Genomic DNA, 18151 nt, shown 5'->3' on the forward strand with positions numbered 1-18151 from the left:
GGAAGACATGATGGGACAGGGAGGTTGAGTTGTGGGAAGAACAGAAGAGTGCAAGATAAGAGATACTATAATAGAGGGAGACATAATCAGTTCAAAGAGAAATCTGGCACTAGGGAAATGTCTGGAGAGCTACAAAGATGACACCAACTAACAGTCTAAGCAACAGAGGAGAGGCTACCTTAAATGCCCTCTTCTGATAATGAGATTGATGACTAATTCATATGCCATCATATAGCCTTCATCCAGCAGCTGGTGGAAGTAGGAGCAGACACCCACAGCTAAACCTTGAACTGAACTGGAATCCAGTTGCAGAGGAGGAGGACTGATGAGCAAAGGGGTCCAGACCAGGCTGGTGAAACCCACAGAAACAGCTGACCTGAACAAGGGCAAACTCTTGGTTCCCAGACTGATAGCTGGGAAACCAGCATGGGACTGATCCAGACCCCCTGAATGTGGGTGTCAGTGAGGAGACCTTAGAAATCTATGGGGCCTCTTGTAGTGGATCAGTACTTATCTCTACCATAGGAATGGACTTTAGGAGCCCATCCCACATGGAGGGATACTCCCTGAGCCTAGACAAAAGGGGGTTGACCTAGGCCCTATCCCAAAGGATATGACAGACTTTGAAGACCCCCTATGGAAGGCCTCACCCTCCCTGGGGAGCAGAAAGGGTATGGGATGGGTAGGGCATTAGTTGGTGGGGCAGGGGAGGAGGGGAGGAAGGGGGACCTGGGATTGACATGTAAAATAATTTTCTTTCTAATAAAAAATAAAATAAAATGAATAAACTACATACAACAGGAGGAAACAGAGAATTCAACATCACAAATATGTGTGTGTGTGTGTGTGTGTGTGTGTGTGTGTGTGTGTGTAACCATATGATCAGAACAAAGTCAATGGCATGTATTCTTGCTTGAGGAAACTTCATTTTGTAAAGATAACAAGTCCTGCCTCAAATCAGCATATCAGCCACAGGCAAGGTCCCAGAAGAATTTTCATGAAATATGACAAGCTTGTTGTAAAACTCGTGTGGAAAAAAAATGTGCAAGAATAGCCAAGGAATTGTTGAAAAGGACCGACAGGGCATGGGCCTGGTACACTGCAGCTTAAAGCTGTTCATTTGCCCCAAAGTGACCACAGCAGTTACAACAGTGTGACACGAGGACAGTAAGAGGTATTTCCTTAGAATAGACCAGCATGTCTATTAGATTTGGTCTAATAGACCAAAGAGACACACAAGTGCCTGTGACATCAGTATATGGCAAAGGTATCTTTAAAAAAGAAGAAAGGAAGAAGAAGGAGAAGGAGAAGGGGAAGGGGAAGGAGAAAGAGAAGAAGAAGAAGAAGAAGAAGAAGAAGAAGAAGAAGAAGAAGAAGAAGAAGAAGAAGAAGAAGAAGAAGAAGAAGAAGAAGAAGACATGGTCTTGCCATATAGCGCAGGCTGACTTCAAACACCCCAAAAGTAGCACTTTAAGGTCTATGATGAGATAGTCTTTATAATAAATTCTGTTATGGGAAGTAAATAAGCTTACCCAACTTTACTCAGTGCAGAGAAGAGACTTTTACACTATAGAATTGTGTATTTTTTGAAATTTTTATTGTGTTTATTCACTCTATTTACTTATTTTGCATTGCTGGGGATTGAACTTGGAACTTCAGGCACAGTGGTCAAGAGTTCTACCACTGAGATAAAACCCTAGCCACCTTTTTCCCTTGGTTAATTTGAGACAATATCTCATTAAATCACCCTGGCTGGCCTTGAACTTTTGACCTTCCTGAAAAGCTAGGATTACTGGTATGGTGATATATTTATGATTTATTAAAACTTGCCTCGGGGTACAGAAAGCAAAGCTACCCTCAAGACAGAGAGCCAGGCAATGGGGATAAATACCTTTAATCCCAGCAGCCATACTAGTTAGCCATACAGCCAGGTGGTGGTGGCACCTTTAATCCCAGGACTCAAGAGACAGCAGATGGATCTCTGTTAGTTCAAGGCCACACTGAGCTACACAAAACTAATCCAGTCATAAAGAGAAACAGCTCACACAAAGGTGAGTTTTGCACTTGGGATCACAGGACTCTAATCCCAGGATTTGAGAGGTCTGAAAGGAAAAGGCAGCAGTCTGGGATCGCAGTCTGAGGCTTGGTGGAGACAGGACTGCAGTCTGAGGATTCATGGAGCTAGCCAGATCACCCTTTCAGCTTGAACCCCAATATCAGTCTCTGGGTTTTTTATTTTTCACGTTACAACTGGCCTATGCCACCAGATTCCTTAACAAATTGACAAGAATGCTTTCTATGTTACTTCATAAGTAAACTAGTAAAATTACTACTTTTTTTTCTTTATGGGACAAGGTCTCATTTAACCCAGGCTTGCTTCAAACTCATTATGTAGCAGAGGATAGCCTTGGGCTTCTGATCCCCCTGCCTCCACCTACCAAAGTGCAAGGTTGATGGGTGTGTGCCTCCATGCCCAATGTATATAGTACTGGGGATGGAATCCAGGGCTATATTCATAGCCAGGCAAGCACTTTACTGACTGAGAAACATGCCTAGCTCCTGCAGTTTTAAAATCATTAAATAAAAATCCAACAACAAAAAAAAAACCAAAGCTCAGTTCCAAAATAAAATGATTGTAACAGGAAAAATAAAAGACTCAGAGACTGATATTGGGGTTCAAGTTCAAGCTGAATATCAGAAAAGCAAAGTAGCCGGGTGATCCTGACTCCACCAAACCTCAGACTGTAACCTCTCCTCAGTGTGGCTGGAGACTCCTAAGACTTCAATGTCTTCCTATCCTCAATGTGGCTGGAGAATGAATGCCTGATACTGAGACCCTGCTCCTGTCTTATATAACTCCCTAATGCTGGGATTAAAGGCATGTGATCCCAGGTTCTGGGATCATCTTTGTGTGAGCTGTTTCTCTTTAGGACTGGATCAATCTTGTGTAGATCCGGGTGGCCTTGAACTCACAGAAATCTGTCTACCTCTTAATCCTGAGTCCTAGGATTAAAGGTGTGTACCACCACCTCCTAGCTTCTGGCTGCTGGGATTAAAGGTGTGTATCACCACTTCCTGATCTCTATAGCTTAAGACTGACTTTGCTTTCTGAATACTCAGGCAAGCTTTAATAAACCATAAATATATATCACCACAAATGATACTATGGTTTGTTGTTGTTGTTGTTGTTTCTGAGGCTGGAAATCAAGCCCCAGACCCTGTAGATACTAGAGGAGTGCTATGTCTTGAACTTATGATGTTGTTTAAGGAGACCCTTAAGCCATCAGGGGCATGGACTCTGGAAACTGGAAGTAACTTCATTGAAGAGCATCACTTGGAGGCAGCGGAGAGTGGTCACTAGCTACCTGGACAGACTACCCACTGTGATTAGCAGAAAAGTGACACAGGGAACCATGGCCATGCTCCTGCCTCACTGGATGACACTGAGTTAACTCTGGACTCTCACAGCAATCTCTTGTTCATAGAGTAGGTCTTGGTCAAGATGGTAGTCAATTACTGGTTTGTCAGATACCTTAGAATTCTTGTCTCTTTATCCAGTCCCTCCCCGTTACACTCCAGATTTCATAATTTTGTAAACTCCTGATGAGAACTGACCCAAGACCCCTCACACTGCACCTGGAAGGCAACAACATCTATCATCCATTCATGTGTTTGCTGGTTTATTTGTTAACTGATTAAAATTGCTTATGTATTCTTTCCAGTAATTAAGCATCCATTTATTCATTGACTTATTCGTAAGTGTTCCTGCACTGATTCTGGCTGGGGACTGACCTGCAAGCGTGGATCCCTGAGCCCTAAGCCCTGAGCCACTTTCTCCAACTTCTTCACACTAATTAAGTGCTCTAACTAGACTGTGTAATTGGGTCTTTGGGACATCCTCCCTGAAGCACCCCAAAGTTTGTAAGCTTCTCGCTCTAGGTTGCCTTGGGGATTGTGCAATCCCTTGGGACACAGGGCACTTTGAATAGTGCCACCTCTGCTTGACCCACCCGCTCCTAGAAGGCCGTTGGTCAGGATGGCGCAGCCATCTGCCCAGAATGAGGAGCCCCTCCTGCCCTCAGAAAACCGCTGAGATCCATTCAGCCCTGAGTCCACCAGAATGGACTAGTTCCACCTACTACAGAGAGTCCTGCTGGGTCCTGAGCCCTTTAAACAATTCTGCAAAATTCTATATGTTCCACTTGATCTTATCAAATTGAAAACTCTTCATGAATTCCACAAAAACCTGGGTGTGTTTCCACAGTTTGGAAAGTCAGGCAGGACTGAAACTTCTTCCAGGGAGCCAGAGCACAGATCGGGAGGAGGCTGAAGGCAGGTGAGAATGGGCTGTGCAGACAGAAGGAAGGGTGGAGAGCCCTGAGGAATCTCTGGGGCCCTGGCTTCCCACTCTAATTCACTGTGCTACTTCCCATCTCTGGGCCTCAGTGTCCCCAAGTGAAGGGCCCAGTTGATGTGTAAGCCCCTTCCAAGTTCTGCAAGAGTGTCCCCTAGGCCACATGCAGTCCAAAGTTGGCCAGTTGCCCATTCCATTTTCCTTAGTCCTAGAGATAGCAAGAAGATAGCAAGAAGTTACTTAGAGCCACATCTTGGCCTTCAGAACTTAAGAGAGGAGGGGGAAAGAGACGACATCGCTGTGGGCTGGCAGGGGTGGCAGCTGGCAAGAATTGAGAGACATGGTTGTCACCCTGAGCTACAGAATAAGGGAACACGTGGGATATGACAGGGGGAAACCCAGTCTGGCTTGAGAGGTAAAGGAAGGCTCACATGGTGAACTGGGTTTTAGGAGCAGTGGGTCAGGAGAAAGTGGAAGACAGAAAGAACACTGTGGGCTCCAAAGACAAAGCTGCCGGCCCTGTGTCTCCCTCTTTTTCCCCCAGTTGTAGGAGAAAAGTCAGAGCCAGAGAGACTCACCTTTGACACACAGGCTAGAAAGCCAGACAGGACATGCAGTCAGTTTTGTCAGCTTGTCCCAGGCTCCTTCCTAATGACTCCATTGCAACCCCTGACAAGCTGTGGCCATAGGTCCAAGAGTCTGCCAGTCCTGGTGTGTGTGTGTGTGTGTGTGTGTGTGTGTGTGTGTGTGTGTGTGAGAGAGAGAGAGAGAGAGAGAGAGAGAGAGAGAGAGAGAGAGAGAGAGAGAGAGAGAGAGAGAGAGACCTATGGACATACACTCATGTGAATATGTGAATGGCCACATTTGCACACATGAGCCTATGTGTAGGATGAACACTCACAGGTGCATATGTACCAGTGTGTAAGACAGATGTTTGTGCATCCACCTGAATGTGTACACAGCAGATGACCCCATGTGGGTGTGTCTTCCAGCACAGAGCCCATGGCCTTAGGTGCCGATGCTTCCCAGTGGTTGAAGTGGTAAATTGCTGTGTAACACAACAATGCAAAGAGGAGGCTATGGTTTATGCCAGTCGCTGGAGCTTCAAGGAAAAGACAGGACCATCTTTGTGCCTTGTGCCAGTGCTTGTCTCTGATGATGCTCTGCTAGAAGAGATACCCCCACCAAACACCCAGCCTCAGAGCATCTCTACTAAGCTTTCGTGGGGAGCTCACAGCTCATACTCCTCCTGAGCCCATGGTGATGTGAACACAGTTGGGCTGAGACCAGAACTTCTACCCGAGGCCCTAGGATTAGATCAAGCTCTCCTGAATGGCCCCAAAGGTGGGGATCAGTGTAAGCTAAGCTCTGGGCTCTATGTTAATACTGAATAGGAAGAAGGAATAGTCACTGGGGCCACCTAGCCTTGACACAAGGTATGGCAGAGGCACAAAGAGGCCCTTCAAGTGCCCCATTATCAAAAAGAAGTTTGTATGCCTCTTAGGGCAGACAGAGGAGGGGGAGCGAGGCGCATGGGCCAGTGGAGAACTCTACCTGGGAAAGGTTTGGAGTCAGTGCCTAGTCTATGTCCTCACTTGTTTCCCTAATGCCTAGCATAGTGTTTGGTGTGTAGCAGGTCCTATGTCACTTCTTACTTTGGGAAAAAATAAATAAGGAACAAGTAAATGGAGGGGACAGTCTGCAGGAGGAGTGTCAGAGAAGAGCTGCATTTTGGTGCTGTGTTCCATGTTTTGGTGGCATCATCCCAGGTATCCTGAGACTCAGAGGAGGGGTTACAATCTGCTTGTTTTTGTTGGTAAGAGGATTACGTGGAGGAAGCAGGAGGATGTCTGGCTAGGACAACAGGTGAATGGGTTTGTTGGAAGCAAATGTCTGCTTCATATGGTTAGGTGTTAGAATGCTGGGAAGGCGCTCCTGGAGATTCACCTCCCTGGCAGCCACTGTGTGAGCACAGTTTCCCCATCTGCCATAAGAGAGCTCCTCGGTGAACTGGACAGGGCACTTCCTGTGCTATAGAATAACCTTGGAGGTTAGGAAGCCAAAACATCCTTTGCTCTGGATGGGAGAAAATAAGACTGGGGACTGGGTCTCTGGGTCCCTTGACTTTTCAACAGACAGTGCACAACAAAGCAACTTCTAAAGCGTCAGCCCCTACAAAGCTGCTGATAGAGCATCTCTGTGGGGTGGGGTGGGGCCCCCTCACAGGCTTAGAGGCCTGCAGCCACCCACCCACCCACCTGAGACACAAAGCATAGAGTGCATGGAGACCAGCGCTCATCTGAAAAGACAAATCAGACTACTGCAGCTGAGGGATAAATGGGAAGGGAACGTTCCAGATAGTGGGAACAGGTAAGCAATGGCTCAGAGGCTGCCTCAAAGCCAGGAGGACCTTCAGAGACATTCACGCCTGTGACAGTAGAGCAGCAGCAACACACAGAGACCCTAAGCCAGAAACTCTGGAAGGAAAATGAGCTGTGTTCTGACAGCCTAACAAGAAAGTTCAGGGTGTATTCAAGTTTGAGGACCTCTGACCCAGCTCATCGACTCCAGAACTCTGTTCGTAGATGATTTGTCTGTGGTAGTTTAAGGGGTGAGAGGGGATCTAAGATCAGATAACTTTGGGAGCACACTGCTTTTGGAGAGCCACCAATAAACATTAGCCGTTTAAAGACTGACGAATTTCTCATTCAGCATTGGCCCACAGTGATGCTTCAGACTGCCTGTGCATACTGCCATGAACACCCTCTTAGGGACACCGCTCTGAACCATGTTCACTTTTCACATGGATGCGCTGAAGCCTACAGATGGTGAGGAGACTGTCCCAAAGTCCCAGAAAGTGTGTCCAAGCTGGAAAAGACCTTAACAATCTCTGCGGTCCCACTACCCTGAACCCTTGATCCTTCCTCCCCACTGTATATCCAGCCAGAACCCTGCAGTATGGAGCCTAGCAACAGGACAGCAGTCTCTGAGTTCATCTTGAAGGGCTTTTCTGGCTACCCGGCCCTGGAGCACCTACTGTTTCCTCTGTGCTCAGCTATGTACCTGGTGACCCTGCTGGGGAACACTGCCATCGTGGCGGTGAGCATGTTGGATGCCCGCCTACACACACCCATGTACTTTTTTCTGGGTAATCTTTCCATTTTGGACATCTGCTACACATCTACTTTTGTGCCCCTGATGCTGGTCCACCTCCTGTCATCCCAGAAGACCATTTCCTTCACTGGCTGTGCCATCCAGATGTGTTTGAGCCTTTCCACAGGCTCCACAGAGTGCCTGCTGCTTGCCATCATGGCCTATGACCGCTACCTGGCCATTTGCCAGCCACTCAGGTATCCTGTGCTCATGAGTCACAGGCTCTGCCTGACGCTGGCAGGCACTTCCTGGGTACTCTGCCTCTTCAAGTCAGTGACAGAGACAGTCATTGCCATGAGGCTGCCCTTCTGTGGCCACCATGTGATCAGACACTTCACCTGCGAGATCCTGGCTGTGCTGAAGCTGGCCTGCGGTGACACATCAGTCAGCGATGCCTTCCTGCTGGTGGGTGCCATCCTCCTGCTGCCTGTACCCCTGACCCTCATCTGCCTGTCCTACATGCTAATCCTGGCCACCATCCTGAGGGTGCCCTCAGCCACCGGGCGCCGCAAAGCCTTCTCCACCTGCTCTGCACACCTGGCTGTGGTCCTGCTTTTCTACAGCACCATCATCTTCATGTACATGAAACCCAAGAGCAAGGAGGCCCGCATCTCTGACCAGGTCTTCACAGTCCTCTACGCTGTGGTCACACCCATGTTGAACCCCATTATCTACAGCCTGAGGAACAAGGAGGTGAAGGAGGCTGCCAGGAAAGTTTGGGGCAGTAGGTGGGCCTGTAGGTGAGGGAAGGCAGGGCTCTGCATGGGTAGGGGTACTGGCTTGTTGGTGGGTCACCATATGCCAATACCACGGTAGGGCAGAGCATAGAACTACGGGGACATCCACTCCAGAGACACAGCACCAAGTCTCACTAATCCTGACATAGAATTACTCATCTTCTGCTTATTCCCTGTCCTAGTGCCCAGCGTCTGTCCCTGGGCCTCCACAGTAGCCTCTGGGCTGATTTCAAGACTTCATGCTTAAAGACTTCATGGCTAGGTGCCATGGCTCACACCTATAATACCAGCATTTGTGAGGCTGAGGCAAGAGGGTAAATTTGATGTCAGCCTGTGCTACAGAGTAAGACCCAGTCTCGAATAAATAAATAGATACTAGTCATTAGGATTGTCATCTTGAGTCTCTCTTCAGTGGGGCATTGGGGGGAGGAGCATTTTAAGAACCACTTAAGATTGCATCACTCTCCTGACTGACATCCACAAATGGTTCCTCAATGCTCTCAAGATGAAGCAGATGCTCTTCAGCCGGCCCTCACAGCTGCCTGCCTGCCTGTCTAACTCCCAGCCTTCTCCCCACACCCTCATAGACCCACACAGCAGCCAAATGTGAGCCTCGCCCTTCCCCACACTGCCCATCCTCAAGCTCTTCTTGTTTTCTCCCTGTGAAGCTGCTCGTCAAAGCACACACCCCAGGTGCAGGTAGACTGACTGTCCCTTCAGGCTCACACCCATTTGCTCCTCCCATTATGTCTCTCTGGTGGCCTTGGTTTCCAATATTACACCAGGAGCAGGGGACATCACATGCTACTCTGTCCCAACATCCAGCCTGTCTCAGCTCCAGGCCCTGAACACCTTTATGAAGTACATACACAAACACAAAAATGTAGAGACACTCATGATAGCATAGGGTCCTTCCCAGATCTGAACAGAGCTGGGATGAAGTCCACAGAGATTAGGCATGCCTAGTCCTCTGGGAGACGGCAGGGAGGCAGAAGTTAGGCCTGAAAGTACAAGAGTCCAGACCTGTCTGATCATAGGACACCAACCACCAAAAGCAACTGTAAGCTGGGGTTCCTCTCCAACCCCACCCAACAGCAACTACAGTTTTCAGTATCCCTACTTCATCTGAGGGTGCCTGCTCTACCCTCGTCACCCCATCCCTAAGGCCTCCAAAGCTGTCCCTGCTGGCGCTCAGCCTCCCCACAGTTTCCTTTTCTGAAAGCTTATGAGCACATGAAGCTGCAGAGTCACTGAGGACATCCATTCCCCACACACCCTGGCCTCAGTGGCAGGCATCGCCTGTACCATAGTGAGCTAGGCTGGACCTCCAAGCAGCAGTCTGGCCCTCCTGCTAACTGGCTGCAGGCCACCACAGCCCCACACGAGCCCTCTGTTCCCCTATTGGGCCTGCCTCCTTCCTCTGGGACTCTCAGTGAGCCAGGCTAGAAAGAGAGAGGAAATTAAGGAGCAGGGCAAGGGACAGAAGTCGCTCCCCCTGGGATCTAGTTTGCTTGGCTGCCTGGCCAAGAGTCAAGAAACTTCAACACAAGTGATGAAACCAAACTGCCTGTGGAGGCAGCACTCATTTTCCTAAAGACATCTCAAGCAGGATGTTTAAAACAATCAAGGACTCAAGCTGGGCAGTGGGGGCGCACCCCTTAAGTCCCAGAACTCACTCAGGAACAGAGGCAGACAGATTTCTGAGAGTTTGAGGCCAGCTTGGTCTACAAAAAGAGTTCCAGGATAGTCAGAAAGAACAATTACACAGAGAAAACCTGTCTTGGGTGGGGAAAAAAAGCACTAACCACAGACCTATCAAGAACTCGACCTACTCAGGGCCAGAATGTCTATGCCTTGAGTTTAACTATGTTAGCATTCCCTTCTCATCTCTACATCTAAATAATGCATCTTACAATTTCATTTGCAAAGGAAATACTGGAGGATGAGAAATTAGCTGGAGGGATGGCTCAGCACTTAAGAGCACTTACTGTTCTTGCAGAGGATCCACACCCACACTAAGGCTCACAACTGTCTGTAACCCCAGGTCCAGGGGATCCAATGCCCTCTTCTGGCCTCCAGGGACACTGCACACATGTGGTATACCTACAGATAAGCAGGCAAACATTCATATACATAAAACAAAAATAAATATATTTTTAAATCATATACTACTTTCAAGTTTTGCTTAATCTTCAAGTTTTATAAATTACATTATTCTTTTTTTGAGACAAGGTCCTATCTACATAGGACCCTTGGCTGGCCTAGAACTCACTATGAAGACCAGGCTGGCTTCAAATTCAGTTATCTGCCTGCCTCTGCCTCCTGAGTGCTGGCGTGCACCACTAGGCCCAGTTATAAGTTACATATCTTAAGGAATGTGACAAATGTTTATATATCCAATTTAAAGACATCTAAGCAGTTTCCCTCTCTCTCTAGTTGATGCTCACTTTAGTTGTACACCTTTTTTCCCCCTGTGTCTCTTTGACTTTTGTTGATTTTTTTCCTGTGGTATAGCCAAGGATTCAATTTTACCCAAGAGGAGGTTCCTCTGCAGGGAACTCCTCAAGCCACTATAGCAATGCTGGGTTGCATCTCCCCACTGAAGCTGATACTAGCAGAGACTCAAGGGAAAGTTACCACTGCTCTTGGGCACCTTCTGGGCATGCGTGAGTGAGTAACAGTCAGGCCATGCTACTGCTATTTCAATCTCTGACAGGATATGGTCTTCCCTCACACACTCAGTGAAACAGCTTTTCCTCATCTTGTGCCTATTATTAAATACGTGGGGGTGGTAATAAAGCAATATGGACCTTTTATATATACAGCAAGTGGGAAGATGAACCAGGGACCTTAAAAACTTCAGATCTTATAATCCTACACTGCCATTTCTAGGAATCTAGTTTAAGAAAAAAATGAAGGGCACATAAAGGGCATTGTGCCACATGCCTGTAATCTTAGCACTTAGGAGACAGAGACAGAAAGATCAGAAGTTAAAGGCACTCCTCATCCTCGCAGAAAGTTTGGGATCGGCCTGGGCTACATGAGATGCCTACACACACACACACACACACACACACACACACACACACACACGCACGCACGCACGCACGCACGCACGCACGCACGCACGCACGCACATACACACGCATGCACGCGCTCACACACACACAGGCACAGTTAAAGATTTACATATAACAATATTAATTATAGCACAAAACACATTAATCCACAGTACAAAAAATATTCCAATCTTGATGTCCAGATGGAGTCAATGGTCAAATACAACACACACCCAAGAAAACATTTTTTGAGAAATGCCAGATGACAGGAAATTATCACAATGTAATCAACAGGAGTGGGAAAAGTAGATCAGGAAACATTGCGTTCAGTGTCTCCCTAATCTTAATTTTTAATTATTTCTTACATGAATATATGATTAAATCTGTAGAAAATTCTGGGAAGCTATGATGAGATGTTAATAACAGTTGCTTCCTCTCTGGGCAATGGGGTTACAGGCAATGACTGTATTCTCTTGGCATTTTCAATATTGTTCAGTATTTCTAAATGAATATTACCTTGGACCTGAGAAATGATGATATTCTTTTAAAGAAGTGGGAGATCACTTTGCCCCAGAGTAGAGGCTCTGGTGGGGCAGAAGTGGGGAAGCTGGTGATGCAGCCTCAGCCACTCGAGCAGAGAGGAGGGCTGAACAGAAAAGGTGGGGCTGTTGACAGGCGTGAGTAAAATAGTTGGGAGGAGGCGATACGTGGGATAATATATGTGATTTACCTGTACTGTTTGGCATTGCAGAATTAGGTAAGGAGGAGGGAAGACTGTGGGATTCAGGGGCCTTTTTGGATGGATGGAGATGCTACCACCATCCACAGTGGTGCAGAAATGAAATGTAGCAGGGAAGGCTGAGAAGACACTAGTCCTGGTCTCAGACTTGTTGGGTTCAAGTGTCTCCCAGGCAGCAAACAGGCCTAGACCATTCCAGAGGCAGATAGAAAAATCAGAGCTAATCATTACTTTGTGCTCCTGATAAAATTCCAGAAGATATATCATGGCACAGTATGAGAAATTATAAACTCTAATGTCTTAATAACAGCTGTATTTTAGTATCTAAATTGTGAATAGTATCTTTATTGTAAAAGGCCAGGAAGGGAAGAGGAAAACCTGTAAAAACTCACAAGCCTGAAGTGAGCATTTGAAACACCCCTTACATGCACTTGGGGGGTCTCATACCCCCTAGGAATGCCTTCCTCAAAGCTGGCGGACAGAGGGAGGGATCTAAGGCCACAAGGCAATCTTGGAAGGAGATAACTCATTTTCCAGTGCAGGTGCCCAGGCCTAGTAAATGATCACTCCTGACTCTGACCTGCGGCATACAAGGGGCAAGGCTACAGTAAGGCACGAACTTCTCTGTCCACCTCACATCAGCAGGGACCTCCTGGGACAGGGCAAGGAACCTGGAGTCCCAGGAGCCTGAGTCCCTCAGCTGGCAAACCTGAAAGTTTGTGAGCCTGTAGAGTTGAACTTTAAATTGGGCAGGGACCGTGTGGTCCCTGAAAAGGGAGCAGGCGGGCTGTGTAGCAGGGGACCAGGACGCTGATCCTTGGGGCCCCTCAGCCTGACCCACCTTAGCACCTTTCACCTGCTAGTTATGAACTCAGGACTACCCACCAGCTCCTGCAAGCTTCAGGTCAGCTAACATGGCTCCAGACCCCCACCTATTCTTACATTGCTGCATCAGGAATTCATCTGGCATGCTATTTTCAGTAACTCTTCTTCAAGACATTTCAAAGCTAAAGTACTTATTACATGACAATAATAATATCCACACTCACTGAATATTTACTATGAGCCAGGCTCTGTATTAACAGCTTTGCTGCATCCCAAGGCATCCCTAATATATCACCATTTGCAATGAAGCACTACCATCTCTATGACAGGTAAGGAAACTGAGGCTCAAAAATGGTTAGCAAACAGAGGCAGAGGCAGGAGGATAACCATGAATTTAAGACCAGCCTGGTCTATATAGCAAGTTCCAGGCCAGTCAATAGTCCTGTCTCAAACAAATAAATACACACACACACACACACACACACACACACACACACACACACACACACACACACACACACACATATATGTGGGAGCAAGAGGGGACATGCTAGCAATTGCCAAAGCTGGGTATGGCCCGGGACAGCCTGATTCCAAAGCCTCTCTCACTATCCTCTCATATGGTTGTGGTGGTGGAAATGGTGATGCAAATATCCCAAATCCAGGCATTTTAAAGAATGAAAACCTTTCTATTTACTATGTCCTTTTCTTTTTATGAAAATAATTTTTGAAGCCTGCATTTTTAAGAATTAAGAGGTATCATTAGATTCACCAGCAATGAAACTTATGTGATATTTACCTTGGAAAGTAATACTAGTCTGCCAGGCCTCAGGGTTAGAAGTTTCTGAAACAATTTGAGGGGCTGTTTGGAGGTTAGAGTACCAGAGATCACCTAATTGAATGGCTCTGTTTCTGAGTTGGAGGAACTTGGCCAAGGTCACTCAGCAGAACAGGAACAGAAGACAGAGCTCACACCCAGGTCTCTCCCCTTCTACTCCAGGACCCAGCCATGCTGTCTTGTGCCTCCTTGTGTTGTTAGACAATAGAATGAAAGGAGAGGCGTGGCTCTTAGAGACACTCAGTGTCACACAGCTCTTTGAATATGGTGTGTTTCTGGTACATAACAGTGTGTGACATCTAGACAGATGCTAAAATTACTTAAAAAATCTGGCCTGGTATTCTTCATGTAACCCAAGCTGGCTTCAAGCCTACAGTTCTCATGCCTTGGTGTCCTTCATGGTATTATAGGCATGCACCACCATGCCCAATTTAGAATGGATTTGTATGTGCCATGAGATGCCAAGGTGCCCAAATGCAGTGCTGATGTGTCGTGGCCTCACTGGTTCTCTTCCTTCTGAGCATGTGTTGGCATTGCACACATGCCCAGTGGTTTGTGGGCAGATTACATACAGTGCGTCAGACTTCTGGGTCTGAACATTTATCTGCTGGTGATGTTCCAGTGTGTCCTTCCCCAGCCATAACTGGTGATGTCCCAAGTGGCAGAGCCCCCCCGCCAGCCCTCTGAAATTGACATTATAAGTGTATTAAGACATGCTTGTCATGTTAAGCTAGCTAAAGTTATGAGGCTGTGTGTTACTGCAGCATAGTCCAGCACACCCTGACTGTGGATCCTAGTGTTCCATCATGTGCCCAGTTGTGAGTCAAAGCCATTGGGTGCCTGGCACAACAGCATTTTCTCCACTTAGATTGGAATAGTTCTCACAGCCCTATGTCATGAGCGGAACCCTTACGCTGTGATGAAGCCCACCATATCTCTGATGCGGTGGCCCCCCAAGAAAAAGGAACTGTTCCCTAGGCAGGACACTGCCACTCCCCAACAGATTCCTCTAGCAAATCTCAGCAGCTACATCTTTCTAGTGGGGGGGAGGAGTGTTCATACCAGAGATTAGTATATGGGGCACAGTTTTAGCAGCCACCTCAACACACAGTTCAGTTGGAATGGCAATCACTGGCCATCTCGGGAAAAGGACACTGGAGGGTGACAGTGACAAATTGGATATATCCCTTTCACTTCAACAACTCACTATTCAATAGTCAAGTCAGAGAGGAGCGTGGGGAGTGTGGGAAGAGCACCATAACACAATTCACAGTGAAATACATCTGCCAACAGCCAGGTGAACATCCTGTTCACCAGTGTGGCCATCAGTGTGGCCAGAGTCATGTGAATCAGCCACACAGAGAAGGTGTGCAACTGAGCCTAGAGTAGTGAATGAGAAATGCCAGTCCAGTCCAAGGACCTCTCACAGGGAGAGGGAGGAGCCTGGACCTGGGGACGCTATCTAATGATGGACGTGCACCAACAAGACTGAAGCAAGTGTAGAAGGGATGCAGTTCTCACGAGGCAGGTGAAGAGAGCAGTGTGCTCACGAGCGCCTCAGACACCTCTGCCATTCCCGCTTGGTGTTTCTGTGAGAGGGTAGTGAAAGGCAGGCAGAGAGGTGAGTTTGCAACTTTCCCTGATTTGCAACTGTCAGGAGTTGAGCTGAGCAAGAGCTTTTTGTGAGCACACGCCCCATGACGACTAAGCTGACCAGTCTCTTCAGGGTCGGTTTCTTTATATCTCAGACTCAGAGACTCTCAAGGGTCTAAAGCCTGGAGAGAGGAAGGGCTGGGTCCAAGGTCACTGAGAGCAAGAGGGTGAAGTTTTAAACTTCAGGGGAGCAGGAATCACACAGTCTGCTGCATCCACAGTACTGGGCACAGGTGCACAGGTTTCAGAGCCAGGTTAAGGCCCTTGACGAGCAGCAGTTCTACCGAGATGTGCATGCTCTGGCATTTCCCTTTTAAAATCAAGAGACTGTCCTGCAACTCCTAGAGAGAGATGCCCAGCTATTGGATACTGGGGAGCAACAGCACCCATCAAACACCTACCTTCCAGGGCTCATCTTGCCTGTGTCAAGGGAGCTAGGCAGTAACTATGACAAGTGTGATTTTTTTTTCTCCCCACTCTCTTTTGGAACCACAGCATCTGAAACAATACCCAGCACAGAGTAGGTATCTAAAAAATACCCAGGGAATGAATGAAGTTGAAATGCTATGAGTACGGTTGTCATATTAAGTAATCTAAAAAAGAGCTTCCTTTGAACAGTCGAGGACATTTAACAAGCTGGGTATGGAGCTGGATATCAGCACTCAGGAGGCCAGCCTGGGTTACATAGGGAGACCTTATCTCAAAAAAAAAAAAAAAAAGAAAGAAAGAAAGAAAGAAAAGAAAATCACTTACATTCCAAAGAAGACATCAAATTTGAGTCTATTGTCTCTTCTGAACATCACTTGTGGAGAACAGGGAGGAGTTTCGGGGACCAGAGTGTCCCACCTTCTCCCCTGGCTATCTCAGTAGCACGGCAGCTGAGAGGACCAGCCGCAGGTCTAAAGCCCACCTCCCTCTTTCCACAGATGGTGGAACTAAATTCTGGAGAAAGGCTGACATGCTGTAGATCCCGCGCCCATCTCACTCATTTCCCAGCCAGGCAGAGCTGTGTGGTCCAGGTGGCAAGAGGAGGAATGAGATGGATTGGGCAAACAACACAGCTGTGACAGAGTATGTCCTACTGGGCCTCCAGGAGCACCATAGCCTAGAGATAGTCCTGTTTGTGCTTTGTCTGGGCATCTACTGCACCACTCTACTGGGAAACGCCCTCCTTGTGGGGCTGATTGTGCTGGACCCCCACCTCCACACCCCCATGTACTTCTTTCTCAGCCATCTCTCTCTCATAGACATCTGTGGTACCACTTCCTTCATACCTCTGATGCTACTCAACTTCCTGGATGCCCAAAGGACCATCTCCTTCCCTGGCTGTGCCCTGCAGATGTACATAACCCTGGCGCTAGGTGCCACGGAGTGCCTGCTTCTGGCTGTGATGGCATATGACCGGTATGTGGCTATCTGCCAGCCCCTTCGGTACTCGGAGCTCATGAATGGGCAGCTATGTATACGGATGGCAGTAATGAGCTGGGGAACAGGCTTTGCCAACTCGCTGCTACATTCCATCCTTGTATGGCGCCTCCCCTTCTGTGGCCATAATGTCATCAACCATTTTTTCTGTGAGATCTTGGCAGTGCTAAAACTGGCCTGTGGGGATATCTCCCTCAATGCACTGATATTAATGGTGGCCACAACTGTCCTGACAATGACCCCACTCCTGCTCATATGCCTCTCTTACATGTTCATTCTGGCCGCCATCTTTAGGGTACCCTCTACTGCAGGCCGGGCCAAAGCCTTCTCCACCTGCTCTGCCCACCTCACAGTGGTGGTGATTTTCTATGGAACCATATCCTTCATGTACCTCAAGCCCAAAGCCAAAGACCCCAGTGTGGATAAGATTATCACACTCTTCTATGGGATTATGGCACCCTCACTAAACCCCTTCATCTACAGTCTGAGGAACATGGAAGTGAAAGCTGCTGTCACAGCCCTGCTGGGTGGCAGTCTATTAGCCAGGAAAATGTCCCACTTTTAATTCCTATCCTCTCTGTCAGTCAGCAGAGAGTAAGCTCTGTTGGGGAGATGGCTTCAATCTTTCAGTGGCTTAAAAACCACTGTGCTTCTCACTCGTGCTTCAGGTGTATTAGAGCTTGGCTGAGGTTCTGCTCCTCATCACCTTTCTGGGACTCAGGATTAGAAAGCTTACAATTCAGAAGACTGCCGGTTACCACGACCAAGGGGAGAGAGAAGCAAACCAGTCTGCACGGGCTCTCACCGCTTCCACTCAGAAGTGGCACAGGCTACTTGCACTCCTCATCTCACTAGCCCACACATGGCCACATCTAACACATGGGGGAGAATCCCGGCCTGGCACCTGCCTGGAAGTAAAAAGAGGACTCAGAGATTTTTGAAAACCTAATGGCCAGCTCACAAAACTAAAGAGTCAGCCCAAGAGGAAGTAAGACTTGGTTTCCTCTGCTCTGATCTCTCTTTCACAGGCCCACACTGGGCTCATCACCCCAACAAAGTTAGCTTACTCATGGCAGCTTTGTACCAAGACAGCCAAACTAGGCTACCAATGTGCTTTCCAGACCTTCCTTTTCATATGGGTTTGGTTAGAGCTGCCCTCGGGACAGGTACAGAAACTTGGAAGCCAAAATGAGTAACAAGCACCCTGCAGGAGCACACTCCTATCACTAATATGCTGGAGCCCATTGTTAGTGGCCCATCTGGTTCAAGTCAGATCCCTTCCCTGAACTGAGCCAAGTTCTCAGCCTGGGCCAAGTTCTCAGCCTGGGCCAAGTGCAGCTATGTGCCAAAAGGTGCCTGCTTCTCCTA

General features: G+C 47.7%; 2 protein-coding genes across 2 annotated transcripts; both read left to right on the forward strand.

Moving 5' to 3' along the window:
• The first annotated feature begins 7312 nt into the window (after positions 1-7312).
• On the forward strand, positions 7313-8251 carry LOC100754315 (olfactory receptor 13J1). The gene has a single exon (XM_027403617.1). It carries the CDS (start codon positions 7313-7315, stop codon positions 8249-8251), a length of 939 nt encoding a protein of 312 aa, XP_027259418.1.
• An 8146-nt stretch (positions 8252-16397) lies between these two features.
• On the forward strand, positions 16398-17348 carry LOC100754601 (olfactory receptor 13C2). The gene has a single exon (XM_035439905.1). The coding sequence runs from the start codon at positions 16398-16400 to the stop codon at positions 17346-17348; it is 951 nt and encodes a 316-aa protein (XP_035295796.1).
• The last annotated feature ends 803 nt before the right edge of the window (positions 17349-18151 follow it).

The sequence above is a fragment of the Cricetulus griseus genome, chromosome 2 (assembly GCF_003668045.3).
Source record: "Cricetulus griseus strain 17A/GY chromosome 2, alternate assembly CriGri-PICRH-1.0, whole genome shotgun sequence".
NCBI lineage: Eukaryota > Metazoa > Chordata > Mammalia > Rodentia > Cricetidae > Cricetulus > Cricetulus griseus.

What these genes read in the sequence shown, in the direction of transcription:
- LOC100754315 (XM_027403617.1), top strand. Translation starts at nt 7,313, where the DNA reads ATGGAGCCTAGCAACAGGACAGCAGTCTCTGAGTTCATCTTGAAGGGC.
- LOC100754601 (XM_035439905.1), top strand. Translation starts at nt 16,398, where the DNA reads ATGGATTGGGCAAACAACACAGCTGTGACAGAGTATGTCCTACTGGGC.